We start from the raw sequence: 18,380 nt of genomic DNA, 5'->3' as shown, positions 1-18,380 counted from the left end.
GGCCAGCATACTAAAAGCCTTCTTCACCACCCTATTCACGTGAGTTTCTACCTTCAGGGAACGATGTACCGTTACTCCTAAATCTTTCTGCTCTTCTGTATTCCTCAATACTCTCCCATTTACCACATATGTCCTATTCTGATTCTTCTTACCAAAATGAAGCACCTCACACTTATCAGCATTAAATTCCATCTGCCATTTTTCAGCCCACTTTTCTAAGCAGCCCAAATCCCTCTGCAATCCTTGAAAACCTTCTTCATTATCCACTATTCCACCTATCTTAGTATCGTCTGCATATTTACTAATCCAATTCACCACCCCATCATCTAGATCATTAATGTATATAACGAACAACAATGGGCCCAATACAGATCCTTGAGGCACACCACTGGTCACCGGCCTCCAACCTGACAGACAATTATCCACTACCACTCTCTGGCCTCTCCCTTTCAGCCAATGTTCAATCCATTTGACTATCTCAAAATTTATACCTAAAGACTGCACCTTCCTAACTAACCTTCCATGTGGTACCTTATCGAAGGCCTTACTGAAGTCCATATAGACAACATCCACTGCGCTACCCTCATCCACATTCCTAGTCACCTCTTCAAAAAATTCAATCAGATTGGTCAAACATGACCTTCCTCCCACAAATCCATGTTGAGTGCTCCTGATCAGACCCTGTCTATCCAGATGTTTATAAGTACTATCTCTAAGAATTTTCTCCATTAATTTACCTACCACAGACGTCAAACTTACAGGCCGATAGTTGCCAGGCTTCCTCCTTGAACCCTTTTTAAATAACGGAACCACATGCGCAATGCGCCAATCCTCCGGCACTATCCCCATATCTAATGACAAAAGACAAAAGTAATTTAGACAAAAGACACACGTGGCTGGGGAGGGGTTTGAGGGATATGCACTGAACACAGGCAAATGGGAGCAGCTCGAATGACTAACCAGGTTGGTATGATAAATTGGATCGATGACCCTCTCTTAGTGTTTGAAAACTCTGTGACTCATAATATAGACTAATAACATGGCGTGGTGGGCCGAGCGACCGTGCGGGTGGATGGGCCGAATCACCGCAACAGTCGGCCATCCCAAGATGGCCAGTGCCCTCCTTCACCTCCGAGCAGAAGCCCGCGGTTGACACCATTTGCGACCTAAGGGAACCCCCCGCTTCTGTGTGGCACACTGCCGGCTGAGGAGTGACGCAGTGATGGGCTTACATCACTTCCGGAAGCCGGCGCATATGTTACCGGAAGTGGGCATTCCCCATGGGGAAACGCGGCGAATTCAGATGATAAAGTCAGCTTTTGGTTCACCCTCGTACCATGTGGATGCCTCTTTTGTGGAGCTGCTACAAAAGTAGGGATGTGATGTTGAGATTTTGTAAGGCACTGGTGAGACCTCACTTGGAGAATTGTGAGCAGTTTTGGGCTCCTCATTTAAGAAATCTCGTACTGACGTTGGAGAGGGTTCAAAGGAGCTTCACTCGGTGATTCTAGGAATGAAAGGGTTATCATATGAGAAGCATTTGAAAGCTCTTGGCCTGTACTCGTTGGAATTTATGAGAGGCGATATCATTGAAGCGTTTTGAATATTGAAAGTCATGGACAGAATAGATGTAGAAAGGTGGTTTCTCATGATGGGAGAGTCTAGGACAAGAGGGATTGAAGGGCATCTGCTTAGAACAGAGATGCGAAGGAATATCTTCAACCAGACAGTGGAATCTGTGGAATTTGTTGCCACAGGCTGTTGTGGGGGCCAAGTCATTGGATGTATTTAAGGCAGAGATTGATAGGTTCTTGATTAGCCAGGGCTGCACGATTGACGTAATGGTTTGTGCAATGCCTTTGAAGCGGCAGCTATCGGGACTGAACCTGGATTCGAATCCTGTGCTGTCTGTAAAGGGCTTTCATCCATTCTCCCTGTGTCTGAAAGGGTTTTTTCCAGGGGCTCCGGTTTCCTCCCATTGTTCAAAAACGTACCAGGGGTGTCGATTAATTTGAGTGTAAATTGGGTGGCACAGACTCGTGGGCTGAAATGGCCTGTTGCCATGCTGTATATCTAAACACCGAATTGCATGACTTGTTCATGACAATAAATCCTGATTCTGACATTTAAATTTAGAATTTTAAATGAAAGGAGAAGGATGGGCAATGGGGCTGAATGGGAAAATGGATCATCTTGTGATAGACTGGCGGAGCAGACTCTTATAGGCCAAATAACCTATTTCTGCTCCTGTGTCTTATGATCTTATAAAGGAGAAATTTCTTCAACTAGAATGTGGAAGCCTGGTCATTGGGTATATTTAAAGTAGAGGTTGATAGGTTCCTGATTAGTAAGGGTGCCAAAGGTTAGGAGAATGGGGTTGTAAAGGAAAATGCACCAGCTGCGATTTGAATGGCAGAGCAGACTCGAAGGGGTGAATGGCCTATTTCCGCTCCTAAGTCTTATGGTCTTGTTATCGCACAAAAGCAGGTTTTGATTGTAATAGGCTATGAGGAAGCAACAGGGCTCAGCCAGTGCACATTCTGCCCTGCATTGATGAGAGTCTGAGAACATCTCCCATTCTCCGTGTAATTGACGCTGACTGCACCTGTGTTCTCTTCCTGGTCCCACAGGATCACACTCGCGTGGCAAGCCCTATCATCGATGTCATAAGCCTAGACACCTTTGCTTACCTGGCTGCATCTGCTGATCTGAGAGGAGGTACAGAGTGTGTTTGAGTAATTGTTATTTAATGCAAGGTGGGAATGACCTGGCCAAAGTCTCAGTTATGTGCTCTGGGAGATTCAAAATTTGCAGCTGCCTTTCACCTCTTTGTTTTACCGAAGAGGTCATTTTAACTTACCCGCCCTGGATGCCCATGGTTCAGTACTGCTGACCATACTTTGTATCAAAAGCTGATCTGGTCCTTGGTTTCCATAGGATATGGGATCGATCCCCAGTGTTTTATCTTCCAGTTCCATTAACTCTGGAACAGTCTGTCACACAAACTCCCCTCCCCTTCCTCGACACTTCCCGATGTCTTCAAAAAGAAGCTGACAAACTAAAGGGCACTTCCCACCCCACCCACACTGTCTTAACCCACCACCCCCACCCCCCCCCCCACTCCCATCTGGAATAAGATCCATGAGTGCGATCCATGCACCTTCAAATTCAAGGACAGTTTCTTCCTCACCGCTTTCAGATTCCTGAGTGAACCTTGTACTTATAAAATATTGTTGCCCTTGCTCTATCCTAACTGATCTCTCTCTGTAACTCCGTACTCAGCGCTGTGTTTTTAACTGCTCTGCAGTGCATGGGTTGACAAGCTGGGCTGCTCATGAAAAGAAAACCTGCTCACTTGGTGCACGTGACTATAAACTTGAAAATTCACAATCAATAAAGTCTATCCACCACATGATGCATTGATTTCAATCCTCTCTTCTTCCCTGTTCCCTGTCCCTTCATGTAGGTAGCGTAAGCATGCACCTGCCCTTTTCTCTGGGAAGTTTAAAGGTAGCTGGCTTACATGTAGTGTCCGACCTGCATTCATTGGGATAGTGGGGACAGCAATGTGTGGTTAGGGGGCCTCACTATCCCTACAATCAGCTGGGGCATTCCTTCGTCATGGTGGTGTGCAGGGACACACACCCAGACTCTTCAAGACCCAGTCATCTGTGCAGTTAGACTGCAATCATTGCATTGGACCTGTAGCCACTCATCCCCTCCCCCCACTTCCATTACCATTTATCATCACCACAAATGGGTAATTAGAGTGGGTCATAAATGCTGGCCTTGCCAGCAAAAGGCGAACTCCAAAAGAACAATAGGTGAATGAACAAGACCCACAGTAATGTGTAGCCAGTAGGTGTTTACAAGCTGGGGCTGCTCAGGACCCATGTATCTTACCCACGTCGTGGGCTCCTTACACAATGGACCCTAAATTGCCCGGTTGCCATTCGACTGGGCAATTTAAGGGTGCTCCCGCCCCTTCAGTGACGCGGCGAATGATGTGTCACACATTCATCGCATCACTGGAGGCCCCGCAGGAAATCCCCTGTTCCCTGTGCTGGCTTCCAAAAGGTAAATGGCTGGCGGGGTTGGGTGGGGCATGGTGGCGGGGCACTGTTGGGGCCGGGATGAGCACAGAGTCGGAACACTGTCGGGCTGGCTGGGAACGGAGTTGGGGCAAGAGCGATGGCCGTCCTTCTTACCCATAATCCCCCATGCTGCTGGAACCGCTCTGGCATTCCAGCAGCATGGGGATTATGGGGAAGGAAGACGGCCATTGCACGCAAGGGCTGACGTCATCTTCTACCCGGGCAGCCATGATTGCTTACAAATTAACCTGCTAGTTGGCAGGTTAAACTCATGTTACAATCCAATTTGTAAACCCGTAGGAAGATGGTGCACTTCACTGCTCAGTGGAAGACTGAGTTCAGCTGCCCTTCCATCAACCGGTGGAGCAAATTCGGAACTCTTTGCCTCCGAGACTCAATAGGACACCTCAAAACTGAATGAATTGACTGAGCCACCAAGGGCTTGTGAGCCAAGAAGAGTAGAAATCAGAGCAGCCACAATCTAATGAAATGGTTCCTGTACCAGCAAGATTGGCCGATGGAATCTCTGCCTCCCTGCCTCCCCTACCCCCCCCACCACCACATCCCTGGAGATAATGTTCAGCTGAAGCTTGCTGTCGGATTGATGCCTTATTTAAAAGGTCCAACCTCAACTCTGGACAAATTAAACAGGATGAGAATGCTGCAAAACACAAAGGCAGCAGAAGCCGGAAATCCTTAGCAAACAAAGAATTGCAGGTCAGGCAGCATCCGCGGGGAGGGATGGGCAGTCGACGTTACAGGTTGTCAAGAAAGGGTCCCAACCTGAAACGTTGACTGCCCACCTCTCGCCGCAGATGCTGCTTGACCTGCTGAGTCTCTGTCAGGCAATTCTGTGTTTGCTGAGGATGAGAATGCCTTTGTCCATGGCAACTGCCTCATTTCTCTGAATGTCACAAATGCTCTAGTTTTCTATAATACATTAAGCCACGGGAGTGTAAGTAGTTAAATCAACAAGGCTTCTCTATTTAATTTCCATGTGGTTTGGAATTTAAGTGGGTGTGTTTTTTTTTTAATTTCCTTGCCACTTGTAGTTGCTTGGCCTTGAGGAGTGACCCCAGATGCAGCTGTAAAGGCTGTGGGGGTGCTGGAGGCAAGCCCACAGACACTGAGTGCCTCTGAAAGGACTCTCATTTGGTGGGGGTGCTGGGCTCAGTGAGTGGTGCCTCTTTGTACGCCTTCATGGCAAGCAAAAGTTGACAAATTAAGTGTATTTACTATTTGACAATAAAGGAATCTTGAATATATGAACAGAGTTTCTGATACAAAGAGAGACACAGTATGTGTGTTGAGCCAAGAGAGAGGGTGTCCTCTCTGTGTTTGGCAAGCTGGTTCTCAGCATGGCTTCCCTTTGTTCTTCTTGCTGTGTATCCCTCCCTCTCCCTGTAGGATTTGACTGGAGTTTGCACTTTAAATGGGAGCAGATACCCATCGAACAGAAGATGGCAAGGTCGGACCCAACTCAGTCAATCCGGTGAGTGGAGGGTGAGAGGGTTGTCATTCATCCCAGCTTTAGTAATATTGTTCACTCTTGGAGCGTTGGGCCAGAGGGCCTTTCTGTGCTGTATGATCCCAGGACTCTACAATTGTCTCCTCAGATTGCCCCAATCATTAATCGGAAGAAGGAAATGGAACGATCATGGATTGTTACAATTTATTGATGGCCACTGATGAAATTACTCCAACTTCTTGGGTTGTGCTGTGGAACACAGGCCTGGGACACAGCAGAGAGACAGGCTGCACTCTGGAGTCCAAGCTTCGTATTAAACCCGAGTCCTTTTAGCACCCTCCCCCCCCCCTCAAACTTCCTCTTAGTTTAGAGAAAAGACCCCCTGCTTGTTCAACCTTTCCTGATGGATGACTATCCCCACTGCAATACACAAAAGGGCTGGAGAAACTCAGCATCCATAGGAATCCATGTGGCATCTTTCTATGGATGCTGCATGGCCTGCTGAGTTTCTTCCAGCACGCTTGCACGTTGCACTTGACCCCCAGCATCTGCAGGTTTCCTGTGTAACAACCTCTCTCCGCTGCTATCATTCCCGGGCAGTGCATCTGCTGTTTATCCCCTAATGTTGTGGCAGACAGACTACTCACAGAGCAGCAGAGGCAGTTTTGATTGAGGTTCTGCACAGACTTCATGCAATTCCTCAGCTGTGCTTTTGGAAATGAATCCTGCTGCGCGACACATTTCTGGCACTTGCCGAGTTGCTGCTTTTAATGATTTGTTTATCTGCGTCCCCAGCATACTCTGCTCCTCATCCCTCATGAACCACAATCTTTGTCCCCCTGCCAAGCTTCAATTTATCTTCATGTACATTTGTGAGTGATTTGCTCTTTCTTCCTCTATTCTGCCATGTGGTTCTGTCCATTCATCGGAACTCAGAACTGGAGGGCAATAGATTTTCGAAGCATGCTTTCACTTCCCAAATCCCAATTAGAGTAGCTCTCAAATTCATGTTTACAGTGCAGAACATCCGCCCAACATCCACCTCAAGCTCTCACAGCAGAGTGAAGGTGCAGAGAACCTTCTCCCTCAACTTAAACACGTTCTTCTTAGTGTTCTGGTGAATGGTCTCCAACCAAAATCAGTGACTCTTTATCTCTCTTCTTGCTGAGTGCTTCCAGTATTTAATGTTCATAATTTCCAGCAGCTGCAGATTTTGTTGTGCCAACATCATAAAACCTTCTCTCCATTTTCTGTTCGGTGGCCAGCTCCCATTCCTTATCCCTCCAGATATCTAGCCTCAGTCATGAATCTTCTGCATGGTACTTTATTGGTGACCCTCCCGCCTCGTCATATCTTGAGCTTTTCGATGTTTTCCTATCCACTCCTCTGCGAACATTGGCATTATCTTTCCATGCAGTGACTGGAAACTAATTAGCCTCTGGTTTGCAACAGTTGCTTTTGCTGTGATATATTTCTCCTGGAACTTGCTGCTGTCTAGTTTAATGTTTTCATGCTGTTACTCTACTTTTACTTCCAATAGCTTTGGTTTATTTCCCTGAGTTCCATTTTCATCCCTTTATAAAAAGCAAGGCTTGTTTTAGTTTTCGCAAGTCTCACAACATTCAGCCCGTCAAGCCCATGCTAGCTTTCAGAGCACCAGCCCAGTTCATTTTCCGTGTTCTTCATCTTTACAATTTTCTGCTCATCTTGTCATTTCAAGTTTAACCTCACCTGCTGCTGAGTGAACCTTGTGCTTGACAGTCTGATGTGGCCTTGGAACCCACGAACCTCCAGCTCCACTGAGCCACGGCTGACACCTCTGCTTTATCTCCGCAGGACCCCAGTTATCGCTGGAGGGATTTTCGTCATCAATAAATCCTGGTTTAACCACCTTGGAAAATACGACACGCAGATGGACATTTGGGGTGGTGAAAATTTTGGTGAGGGCATTTCTTCGTGGTTTTGTGGATGCCCGTTTCACAGGGTTGTAGATTCATTCCAACGTTCTGGAGGACGTACTTTTTATTAGTTCGATGTAGAGATGACCTCACCAGTTCTTCATCTCTCACCATGGGATCTATTGCTTCCAGTCTGTTTCTTCTCTGCCACTCCTACAATTCTGCACCTAACAAGTTGGCCTCGACAGAGGAGATGCAATCAGGCTTTTCCACAGAGGTTAGGTGGGAGAAGGAGGACATGGGTTAAGGGTGAAAACTGAAATATTTAAAGGGAGCATTAGCAGGAAATTTCTTCACGTTTTGAGATTTAAGAAAAATTTGGATAGATACATGGATTGGAGGATTGTGAAGGTCTATGGTCCAGGTTTATTTTTGTTGGATTACAGAAGACCGGGTTTTTGACATGGAATGAGGAGAGTCCTATCCATTTGGGGTGAAATGAGGAGAGTGAGGTCCATTTGGGATGGGATGAGGTGAGTGAGGTCCATTTAGGGTGGAATGAGGAGAGTGAAATCCATTTGGGGTGGAATGAGGAGAGTGAGGTCTATTTGGGATGGAATGAGGTGAGTGAGGTCCATTTGGGGTGGAATGAGGAGAGTGAGGTCCATTTGGGAGGGGTTTTGGGTGTGCCGATGGAGGGCAGTGGTTGTCCACTGGGCCCCTTTGCAAGTAGTGCCCATCAGCAGAAGGGAGGCTGCCTTCTGCACCTGTGCCACTCATTGCCTTTGCTGCTCCTGTGCTCCCTTTCAGAGCTCTCCTTCCGTGTCTGGATGTGCGGAGGAAGTTTGGAAATCGTCCCGTGCAGCCGGGTTGGGCACGTCTTCCGCAAGAGGCACCCCTACGACTTCCCCGAAGGCAATGCTCTCACTTACATAAGGTCAGCGAAAAAGGGCACAGCCCATGTATCACTGAGGGGAGGGGTACAATGCGAGGGCTAGGCGAGGTTTTGGATGCGTGGGCAGGAGGCAGGTCTGACCAAGCAGTGGACCAGGTGCCATGGTCTCAACCTGAACATGTGTATCTTTGGAAAGGTATGTTTCCAAAGGGCCTTGGTCCCCAGTCGGATTCATCCCAAACTTAGAATGACAGATGATCTTGCATTAACATTGACTTTCTCTCCTCCCCTACCTTCCCCTCTCTGCTTTCCACAGACTCCACTCCCTCTGCAACTCCCTCATTCATTCCTCCTTTCCTCCCAATCGCCCCCTCATTACCTTACCCCTAAAACCATAAGAACTGCTACATTTGCGCCCACACCTCCTCCTTCACCACATTCAGGGCCTCAAACGGTTCTTCTAAGTGAAGCAATACTTCACTTGTGAATCCGCAGCAATCATCGTCTGCATCTGGTGTTCCCTTTGAGGCCTCCTGTATGTTGGAGAGACTGGACGCAGACTGGGAGATCACTTCGTTGAGCACCTTTGGTCTGACTGCTGCAACAGTAAGAACCTCCCAGTGGCCAACTATTTCAATTCCATACCCCATTCCCACACATCCGTGGCCCCGTGCATTGCACCGAGGCTAGCTACAAAGTGGAGGAACAACACTAAGTTCCATTGGTGCACTCTCCAACCATGTGTGTGTAAGTACACAGATGTGGATGGATGTATGTTTGTCAAGTGTGTCTGTGTGTATGCTTGCGTGCATGTGTGTGCATTTGTTTGTGTGCGGGCGTATGTATTCATGTGTGTCTGCATGCATGTATGCGAGCATTCATGTATTTCTCTTGTGTGTCTGTGCGTATGCTTGCATGTGTACATGTGTGTGGGTGTGCGTTATGTGTGGATGGAGCAGCATTTCTGGAGGCAAAGGGATGATGGCTATTTCAGGTTGAGACCCTGCCTCAGGACTGAAACTAGAGAGGAGAGATAGTCAGTATGTAGCATTAGGAACTTTCAGGTGGCCAAAATCCCCCGATGTAAAGCCGCATATTATACTCATATGCAGCTGTCGGGAGGCCACTTGAAAGCTCAGGAGAAGCATGTGAGGTGAACTTTGTAACCCTCCTCTGGGAGGGATAATCGCCGGAGCACTGAGGTCCCCCCAGCTCATGAAAGCGGCTGCTAAGGGGATGACAGTCAGCTGGCAAGCACCTGACATCTCCCCTCCCAGCTGCCTCTGCCCTGCCGTGTGGGAAATCAGGGCAGGGGCAGCAGGCATGGGCTGTCAGTGCGGGGACGTCTCCACACTGATCCGCTGCTCCGCTCTCTCCCCACAGCCCTATATCAGTCCCCACACTCAGTGTGGGGACTTCCCGCCCACAGCCCTACTCACTGATCCCGCTGCCCCACTCTCTCCCAACAGCCCAATATCAGTCCCCACATTGTGGGGCACCCGGCACAGGCTGCCCCATAATGTGGGGACTGATATCGGGCTGTTGGGAGAGAGTGGGGCAGCGGGATCAGTGTGGGGACGTACCGCGCGGGATAGCCCCGCGCTGATAGCCTCCGCTGGCTGTCTCAGCTCTGACAGCCAGCCATCCCAAACCTGACAGCCCAAAGGGACATGAGCCGGAGTGCACTCAGAGGCGCATCCGGTGCATCTGTCCCTTCAGCTGGCCAGTGCTGCACTTTTAGCCCTGCCACCTGAACGGGATTTCAAAGGGCCGCTTTCGCTTCTGCAGGTGCATTCTTGGCGGAGAATGCACCTGAAGAAGCCTATTGAGACAAGGGCTGAGAGGTGATTGGTGTAACCAGTCAGTGATGAACCAGAGAGGGGAAGGGGTTGAGAGTAGTACATAAGATGTGGAGAGCAAACCTCCAGAAGAAGCAATGATTGTACTTGAGGTAAACAAGAGAGACTGCAGATGCTGGAAAACTGGAGCTATACACACAATTCTGGAAGGACTCAGCAGGTCAGGCAGTGTCTGTGGAAGGTGATAGATGGTCAATGTTTCAGGCCTTCCCTGGATGCTGCCTCACCCACTGAGTTCCTCCAGCATTGTGTGTGTTGCACGCACCAGAGATGTTGGCTGGGACCAAAATGGGAGGCCCCCTGCTCCATTTTCCCAAACTGATCGACATTCTCCCTTCATCATTCTACCTATCACCCACCTCTCTCTTCTCACCCCTCTCTCATTCCTCTTTCAATCGGCCATTTTGACCTACACTCCCAGTCCTGATGAAAGGTCTCAGTGTGAAATGTGGACCGTTCCTCTACCTTCACAGATGCTGCCTGGCCCGCTGAGTCCTTCTGATGGTGGCACAGGCTTTAAATGTGAACTATTACAAGCAATAGCAGGCCAGTAGAGAACCAGAGGTCCAGCCACCCTCATGTTGATCCACTGAGGCCACACCATTGAGAAGCATGAGGTCTCCTGGGAGAGGCAGCAGACATATAAATGATACCGATGAGGATTGGGAGGGAAAGAGATCTTGGAATTCCACCACCCCCCCCCCCTCCCCCACCATGGGGTTAAAAACTAGACCAGGAGAGCACTCTGCCCAACAGCCCTCGACTGTCCCCAACTGCGGTGAGAGACAGGGACAGATCCAGGCTTAGTCTACTGAAGAGCTCAGTGGGGAGTGAGACGAGTGCTGCCTTGTTTAAGCTGGGTTAGGAGAGTCCTCTGGGGAGGTCTCCACCCCTCTCAGTGATCTGCCTCCTGGGCACCCCTCTCTATGGTCTGCCTCCTGGTCACCCCTCTCAGTGGTCTGCCTACTGGGCACCCCTCTCTATGGTCTGCCTAATGGGCACCCCTCTCAGTGGTCTGCCTACTGGTCACCCCTCTCTGTAGTCTGCCTCCTGGTCACCCCTCTCAGTGGTCTGCCTCCTGGGCACCCCTCTCTATGGTCTACCTCCTGGCACCCCTCTCTGTGGTTTGCCTCCTGGACACCCCTCTCTGAGGTTTGCCTCCTGGTCACCCCTCTCTGTGGTCTAGCTCCTGGTCACCCCTCTCTGTGGTCTAGCTCCTGGTTACCCCTCTCTGAGGTCTGCCTCCTGGTCACCCCTCTCTGTGGTCTAGCTCCTGGTCACCCTTCTCAGTGGTCTGCCTCCTGGGCACCCTTCTCAGAGTTTGGCCTCCTGGTCACTCCTCTCTGTGGTCTGCCTCCTGGTCATCCCTCTCTGTGGAGCAAGCTGAGTCCTGGCTCCTCTCTCAGGCTGGGCTTTGTACAACTTACAACTCCTTCTAACCACCTTCCTTATCTTGCCTGCCAATCAGCCACACCGCTATTAATGTCAGAAGTAACAAGCGAACCTTTGCGAACGCAATGAAAGCAGGCTGATGTTGTTGGTGCCAGCCATTAAACCCGCCCTCCCACCCACATACCCCAAATTTACAGTGCCCATGAAGCCATGGAAACTGTCCAGAGTTACTCAGGCCTGGGATGAGGGTCAGGCATTGGCGCTGAGGAGCTGAGACTGAGGTAAGTCCCTCAAACAATAGAGTGATTATAAGGTGCCACAGTGGTGGCAATGGCACTAAATCGACAGCTAACGTAACAATGTACAGGAATGGAAAGACCTTGATGAAGGGCGCCTTTGGAAGACTACACAAAAGAGTCTGGAAAAACAACCACCTGAAGAAACACACAAAGATCAGCGCGTACAGAGCCTTTGTCATACCCACGCTCCTGTTCGGCTCCGAATCATGGGCCCTCTACCGGCATCACCTATGGCTCCTAGAACGCTTCCAAATGTGCTGTCTCCGCTCCATCCTCAACATTCATTGGAGTGAATTCATCACCAACATTGAAGTACTCGAGCTGGCAGAGTCCGCAAGCATCGAATCCACGCTGCTGAAGATCCAACTGCACTGGGTGGGTCACACCTACAGAATGGAGGACCATCGCCTTCCCAAGATCGTGTTATATGGCAAGCTCTCCACTGGCTACCGAGACAGAGGTGCACCAAAGAAGAGGTACAAGGACTGCTTAAAGAAATCTCTTGGTGCCTGCCACACTGACCACCGCCAGTGGGCTGATATCGCCTCCAACCATGCATCTTGGCCCCTCACAGTTCGGCGGGCAGCAACCTCCTTTGAAGAAGACCGCAGAGCCCACCTCACTGACAAAAGACAAAGGAGGAAAAACCCAACACCCAACCCCAACCAACCAATTTTCCCTTGCAACCGCTGCAACCGTGTCTGCCTGTCCCACATCGGACTTGTCAGCCACAAACGAGCCTGCAGCAGACGTGGACTTTTACCCCCTCCATAAATCTTCGTCCACAAAGCCAAGCCAAAGAAAGAATAAAGTATACTGTCTGACCAGCTGAGTTTCTCCAGCTTTGTGTTTTTACAAGGATGATGTGAAAAAGACTTTGAATCATTTTCTCGTTTGTAAATAATTTATTGTGAATGAAGTTTATTTTTAGAAAAAAAAAGTTGGTGCTGAGCTGTCCCCCTGCCTGCCCCAATGAGAGCCCACCCTGCTGAACCCAGAGCTGTCCAGTGGGAGGACCCTCTTTCCTGCCTCAAAGCCCCTCCACTGGATTGGTCGGGGCCACTGCCAAAGTCGAAAGAGAGGTCACTCGCCAGAGTCCAGAAGGCTTTGTTCCTTAAGCGGCTTCATCTTGGTGGCACAAAAATCGAAAGAGAGGTCACTTGCCAGAGTCCAAAGGGCTTTGTTCCTTAAGCGGCTTCAACTCTCTTGGTGGCACAGTTGAAGCGGTGGGAAGCAGAGAGCCGTGGATGTCTTTGAGTGAGCAGGGGGCAGGTGTGATGTATTTTATGTGCAGAAAGCAGGAATTAATTGGTCTTATCACCTGGCCTTGAGTGGTTCAAAGCCAGCCCTTTGCTCTATTTAATTGTTCCTTTCCTGCATGCGCCCACTGAAGGAACACCAAGCGCACCGTTGAGGTCTGGATGGACGATTACAAGCGGTACTACTATGAAGCCCGGCCCTCCGCTGTTGGCAAGGCCTATGGGAAGTAAGTCTCCTCGTTCTCTCTGCCTGGACTCTGTGATCCAGGTTAAGCTGAGTGCAGCTGCTTGCCGTTGGTGTGTGAGTTCCACAGTGGTACTCTCTCCTCTTTCTGGTCGCCCCACTACGGGAAGGGCATGGAAAAGGGTTTACCAGGACATTGCCTGGCTTAGAGGGTATCAGCTACAGGCCATTGGGGCACCTTCCAACCAGATGGTTTAACAATGACCTTCCCCTGCCATCTCTCCCCTTTCCCTATTTCTACGTCCTCTAGCACTGTCTCTCTCTCTCTCTCTCCTCTCCTCCAGCCCTGCATTCACAGAGCCATCCCCTGCCCTCTTCCCCTTCTGTCCTCCCATCCATGTCCAATTATGGCCTTTTGGCCTGTTTTCCTCCCCTGCCCTCTCTTCCCTTCTCCCCCAGCCTTTTCATTCGGGTGCCTGTCTGCTTTTTGCTCATACCTTGAAGGAGGGCTCAGACCCGAAATATCAGTGATATACAGTGAAACCTCGTTAGAATGCGATTCATTAATCCACAGAATCGCTTATAGTGCAGGTGTCTGTGGACCCCAAACATTGATTTTAGGAGCCAGGCTAACAGTGGCGAACAGCCACAAACTCAAAAATGGACCCTTATGACTCATTTACAAGATGTGTATGTTAATATATGGAGTTTAAATGTCTTAAAGGTCTTACTATCGCGACTCAGCTGTAATGTGGTATGAAATCTTGGACCCCAACTACCGCATTCTGACGCGGTTTTACTGTATCTTGATCTCCCGTGGATGCTGCAAGGCCTGCGTGAGTTCCTCCAGCATGAATGTGAGGTGGAAGGGTCATGTTTCGGCAGCAGAGATTTAAGTTTTATTTGGGCATTGCGTTCGACGCAGACATCGTGGGGTTGCAGGGACTGTTTATGCACTGTTCTGTCCCATGTTCCAAGTATCATGGAGCTACCTGAGAGCTCAAGATCTCTTCCAAGAGAGCCATCCATGCCTACATGTTATCCCCTTTCAAAGACTGGCATCTATTGTCTCTTTTTCATTGAATTAAATGCACTATTGTAGTTGTTGTTTGGTTGTTTTTATATTTTTTTTACAATCATCTGTTCGGCTGCAGCAAGTGAGAATTTTGGTCATATGTACATTATCATTATTAAGGCACAGGCGGGGCAATACAATTGGTTATGTTTCTGGTGGGTTGTGTTACATCTTTGGGGTGTCAGTTCCCACCAGAAGACAATGACATTGTCCATGTACATGATCAGTCTGCAGGCTATTTTCAATTTGTATCAGGCGCTAGGGTAAACCAGGAGAAAAACGAGGCAATGTTCTTCAGTGGCTGGTCTGACTGGTTCACCATATCCTTCAGATCTGACTTCCTGAAGATGCTGGAGATCTGGTTTGGAGGGGCCGAAGCATCCAACAAAAATCTGGCAGAGCCGATTTCTATGAAATTGGATCTGAGGGCCTGATGCTCCCTCTCAATAACAGAGAAGAACCTGGTGTGAGTTGCCTTTGGTACTGCTGTGTGAGGCATGGGTGTGGCCCATCCCCCACAGCTCCGCCCTGGCAGTCACTAGAACAGTCTTCTGGTTCAGATGGGGATCGAAAATAGGCAGGGCCCGAAGGGTCACCCTGAACAAGTCACCAGACAATGGTGGCAAGGGCATACACAACGTGGCCCTTAACCTGATGATGACCTTCCTGTGCATGGAACCAAAGTATGAGGGCACCAAGCGCTGAGGTTCTACCTGTCCCAGGTATTACAAAGGATGGGCCTGCCCTGTTGCCTAGCAATGTCCCAGTCAGCTGGACTTTGTCACACCAACACCTTTGACCACGAGTCCGTCAGGCAGTGGTTAGCATGGAATGTCTTGCAGACACTGTGAGACAAGGACTCAATGGACATGGTGGGGTGGACCCCGGTGCACCCCTCCCAGGTCATCTGACAGAATGCCTCATCACTAGGGCTCACAAACAAGCACCAGGACTGGCCGGTGGAAAGAGGAGCCCTCCTGGTCCTGTACAACCAGAACACAATGCACATTGTCCCCGAGGAGTGGAGATGGTTACCTGTCTCTTTGAAGTATGCAGATTTGCTAAGACTGTGGAGAAGGATGCAAGGGTCCTTGTCACAGTTCATCCCCAGCAGCAGTGTGACAGAGGATTTATGGGCTGTTCGCTTGGACGCACACAGAGTCAGGCATCCAGAACTGTCGGAAGACCATCAACTTGGTGAAGGATGCACTTTGGTCTGCTCGAAACCTGTTGGTCTTTGAGTACAGAGATGCAGAGTAGGAATGCTGCCAACTGGATGACTGAGGGACCCACTGAGGCTTGGTGCAGCCAAAGTGAGGGTGCTGTGGGGAAGGACCACATTCTAGAGTCCTTCCATTACCCGACCATGAGGTGCTGAGACCAAGGAGAAGCCCCTCAGAGAGAGGAATAACTACAAGATGCCACAGTGGTGGAAATGGTGTAAAAATAAATGGTAGGGCTGCTAGAGTTGCTGTTACGGCAGTGCTGCTGTTGGGAGTGAGGACATATCGCTCCTCCGCAGGGTCCTACTGCCCATTCTTACTGCTGACTGCTCTCTACAGGCTTTGAATGGTCTGTACTGTGGGGTCTGGGCATAAGATGGTGGGGCCTGTGCTTCAAAGGGTTGTAGATTCAGTGGAAGCAGAGGACAGGGTCAGGACACCTGAAAAAGTGTAGAACACCCCCCCCCCCCCCCGCCCCCTGTTGAGAAGCAGAGGAGACAACCCTTCAGGGTCTGCAACTGAAGAACACACAGGCTTGAGTTGAGGAACCCACACGGACTGTGGGGTGCTGGCAACTCCGGTCACAGGCATCACATCAGACTGTGGACTGCTGGAGACTGGCTGAAGGGATACCACATACCGGAACTGGGATGAGTGCTGAAGGCAAGGGCCTCCCAAGGAGCCTCGGGCACTGAAGGCTTCCTGATTGTGTCGAAGAGGTTTGGATCTGCAGCTCGGGTCGCCGATGGTTTGGACCGAAGTCAGTGCAGCTGCAGAGGCTGCGGGAGTACTGAAGGCAAATCCACGGACACTGAGTGACTCTGAAGGGACTCTCTTTTGCTTCTCTTTTCCTGACTGTAAGCAGGACTGGGCAAATTCTGCTAATGGCAGACTAAATGCAACTTTGTGTAATATTACATCTATTTTATCATATGGCAATAGAAGCATCCTGAATCCTGAAGTGAATGTAATGCATATGTGTGGATACAAAACTAAGGGGGTGAAGAGACTTTGGATGGTTTTCGTTTTGTAAATAATTCATTGTGAACAAAGTCTATTTTTGCTTAAAAAATTTAAGTCATATCGTTCTGGGAGTGAATGTGTGGGCTGTCCGTGACCATGTGTCCTCTCTATTGCAGCATCGCCGATCGAGTAGAGCTTCGGGGGAGACTGCATTGCAAGTCGTTCCAGTGGTACCTGGAAAACATCTACCCGGAATTGCAGTAGGATTCCCACCTCACCCACTTTCTTCCCCTCCATTGGGAAATTTTTTTTGGAATATTTTATTTTTGATTTTCCAAACTTAAAGTTATCAGTATTATCAATGTTAATGTTGACAATTTCAACATTGATTACAATTTACAATGATCAATTCTGAACAATATTTTCTGTAGCATTGAAGCATTTTCTGTCCCCTTCCCTTCCCCCACCACCCCCCCCCCCCCTCCCACTCCACTGACATCCTTCACATTTAACCAACCACGTTTACACACAACATTCAGGATGTTCATAGCCAAGGTATGAAACATATAGCTGGGTTGGTCACGTCTCAGCGGCCAGTGCTCAGTGTTTTTTTTTACTTTTCCTGGTTGGGATAGGATGGACCTCCCACCAATTGAGGGTTAGACGGGGAACGTATGGCAATGAGGCACAACGGTCCACACTATAATCATGCTCCTATGGAATTTAAGAATGGTGCCAAATTTTCAGGGAAATGTTATACTTTTTCCTTAAGTTGCTCGGGTTCCCTTTCTGTGTTCCAACGCACGATGCTCAGGCAGGACTTGGACTTCCAGGTAACCGCTCTGCCACTGACCACTGCCAATGCTGTCATTACGAATTGGATTTGAAATTTGGACAGGTTCATCATAAGTCTTATGTCCATTATGTTTCCAAACAGGAACAGCTCTGGATCCTGTGGAATTCTTTACCTATGATTTTTTTACACCCAGAAGAGAATCACCTTGGCACATGTCCATGTTGCATGCACAAAGGTTCCTGTCTCAATGCCAGATCTAAAGCATTGGTCAGCCAATTCTGGTTTAGATCTGTTCAATTTTTGCGGTGTCAGGTACAGCTAGTGTAGAAAGTTGTACCAGCTTGTACCAAGCTTTAATGATTGCAGACACACAGGTTGGATTAGCACCGCTCATCAATCGTTATTCCTAAGTCCGACTTCCACATCTGCCTTGATTTGTGAAGACCTGGTTTAGGTCCTGCCACTTGGAGCAAGAAATACATTGCTAAGATGAACTGTGTGTTCACCCTTCATATCATGGCCTCTATGGCACTGCATTCTGGTAGGGCCATAGTTGGACCTAATTTGTCCTGTAGAAAAGATCTTATCTGAAGGTAGCAGTGGAACGTATTATTTTGATAAATCATACTTAACCCTAAGTTGTTCAAACGACATTAGCCACCCCTCCGCTGGCATTTACAGCCTTTGTCCACTCCCCATCCGATCACAGGGCATGCCCACACCACTGCTCCAGGCCCTAACATCTAACAGGGATCAATCCCACAAAATCCTGTCTCAGAAGATTTTTTCACATTCAGGTAAATCTTCTGCCTGCTGGTTTCGTGCCCCAGAACCTCGTGCTGCCCTTGTAAAAGTCAGTTAACTGCATTAACAGTGAGAACAGTGTGTTGATGTTTGTCCCACAGTACAAATGACCCAGAGGTAAATACCCCACTCTTCACCAATGACCCAGATACCCACCCAACAAACCCTTGA

General features: G+C 49.0%; 1 protein-coding gene across 2 annotated transcripts in view; it reads left to right on the top strand.

The window, feature by feature from the left end:
* Positions 1-18,380, top strand: part of galnt16 (UDP-N-acetyl-alpha-D-galactosamine:polypeptide N-acetylgalactosaminyltransferase 16) — a 95,413-nt gene that overhangs the window by 60,055 nt on the left and 16,978 nt on the right. Inside the window, exons 7-12 of one of the 2 annotated variants that reach the window (XM_069917306.1) lie at positions 2,631-2,718; positions 5,502-5,586; positions 7,399-7,502; positions 8,271-8,397; positions 13,299-13,391; positions 16,786-16,869. In XM_069917306.1, the coding sequence (XP_069773407.1) occupies positions 2,631-2,718; positions 5,502-5,586; positions 7,399-7,502; positions 8,271-8,397; positions 13,299-13,391; positions 16,786-16,869 (581 nt within the window). The remainder of the gene's footprint in view (positions 1-2,630; positions 2,719-5,501; positions 5,587-7,398; positions 7,503-8,270; positions 8,398-13,298; positions 13,392-16,785; positions 16,870-18,380) is intronic. The other variant, XM_069917307.1, reaches the window with a different exon arrangement.

Source organism: Narcine bancroftii, chromosome 2 (genome assembly GCF_036971445.1).
Source record: "Narcine bancroftii isolate sNarBan1 chromosome 2, sNarBan1.hap1, whole genome shotgun sequence".
In the NCBI taxonomy this organism is placed as follows: domain Eukaryota; kingdom Metazoa; phylum Chordata; class Chondrichthyes; order Torpediniformes; family Narcinidae; genus Narcine; species Narcine bancroftii.
Note: the sequence above shows the minus strand (reverse complement) of the source record. Positions and strands in the feature narration are given on the sequence as shown.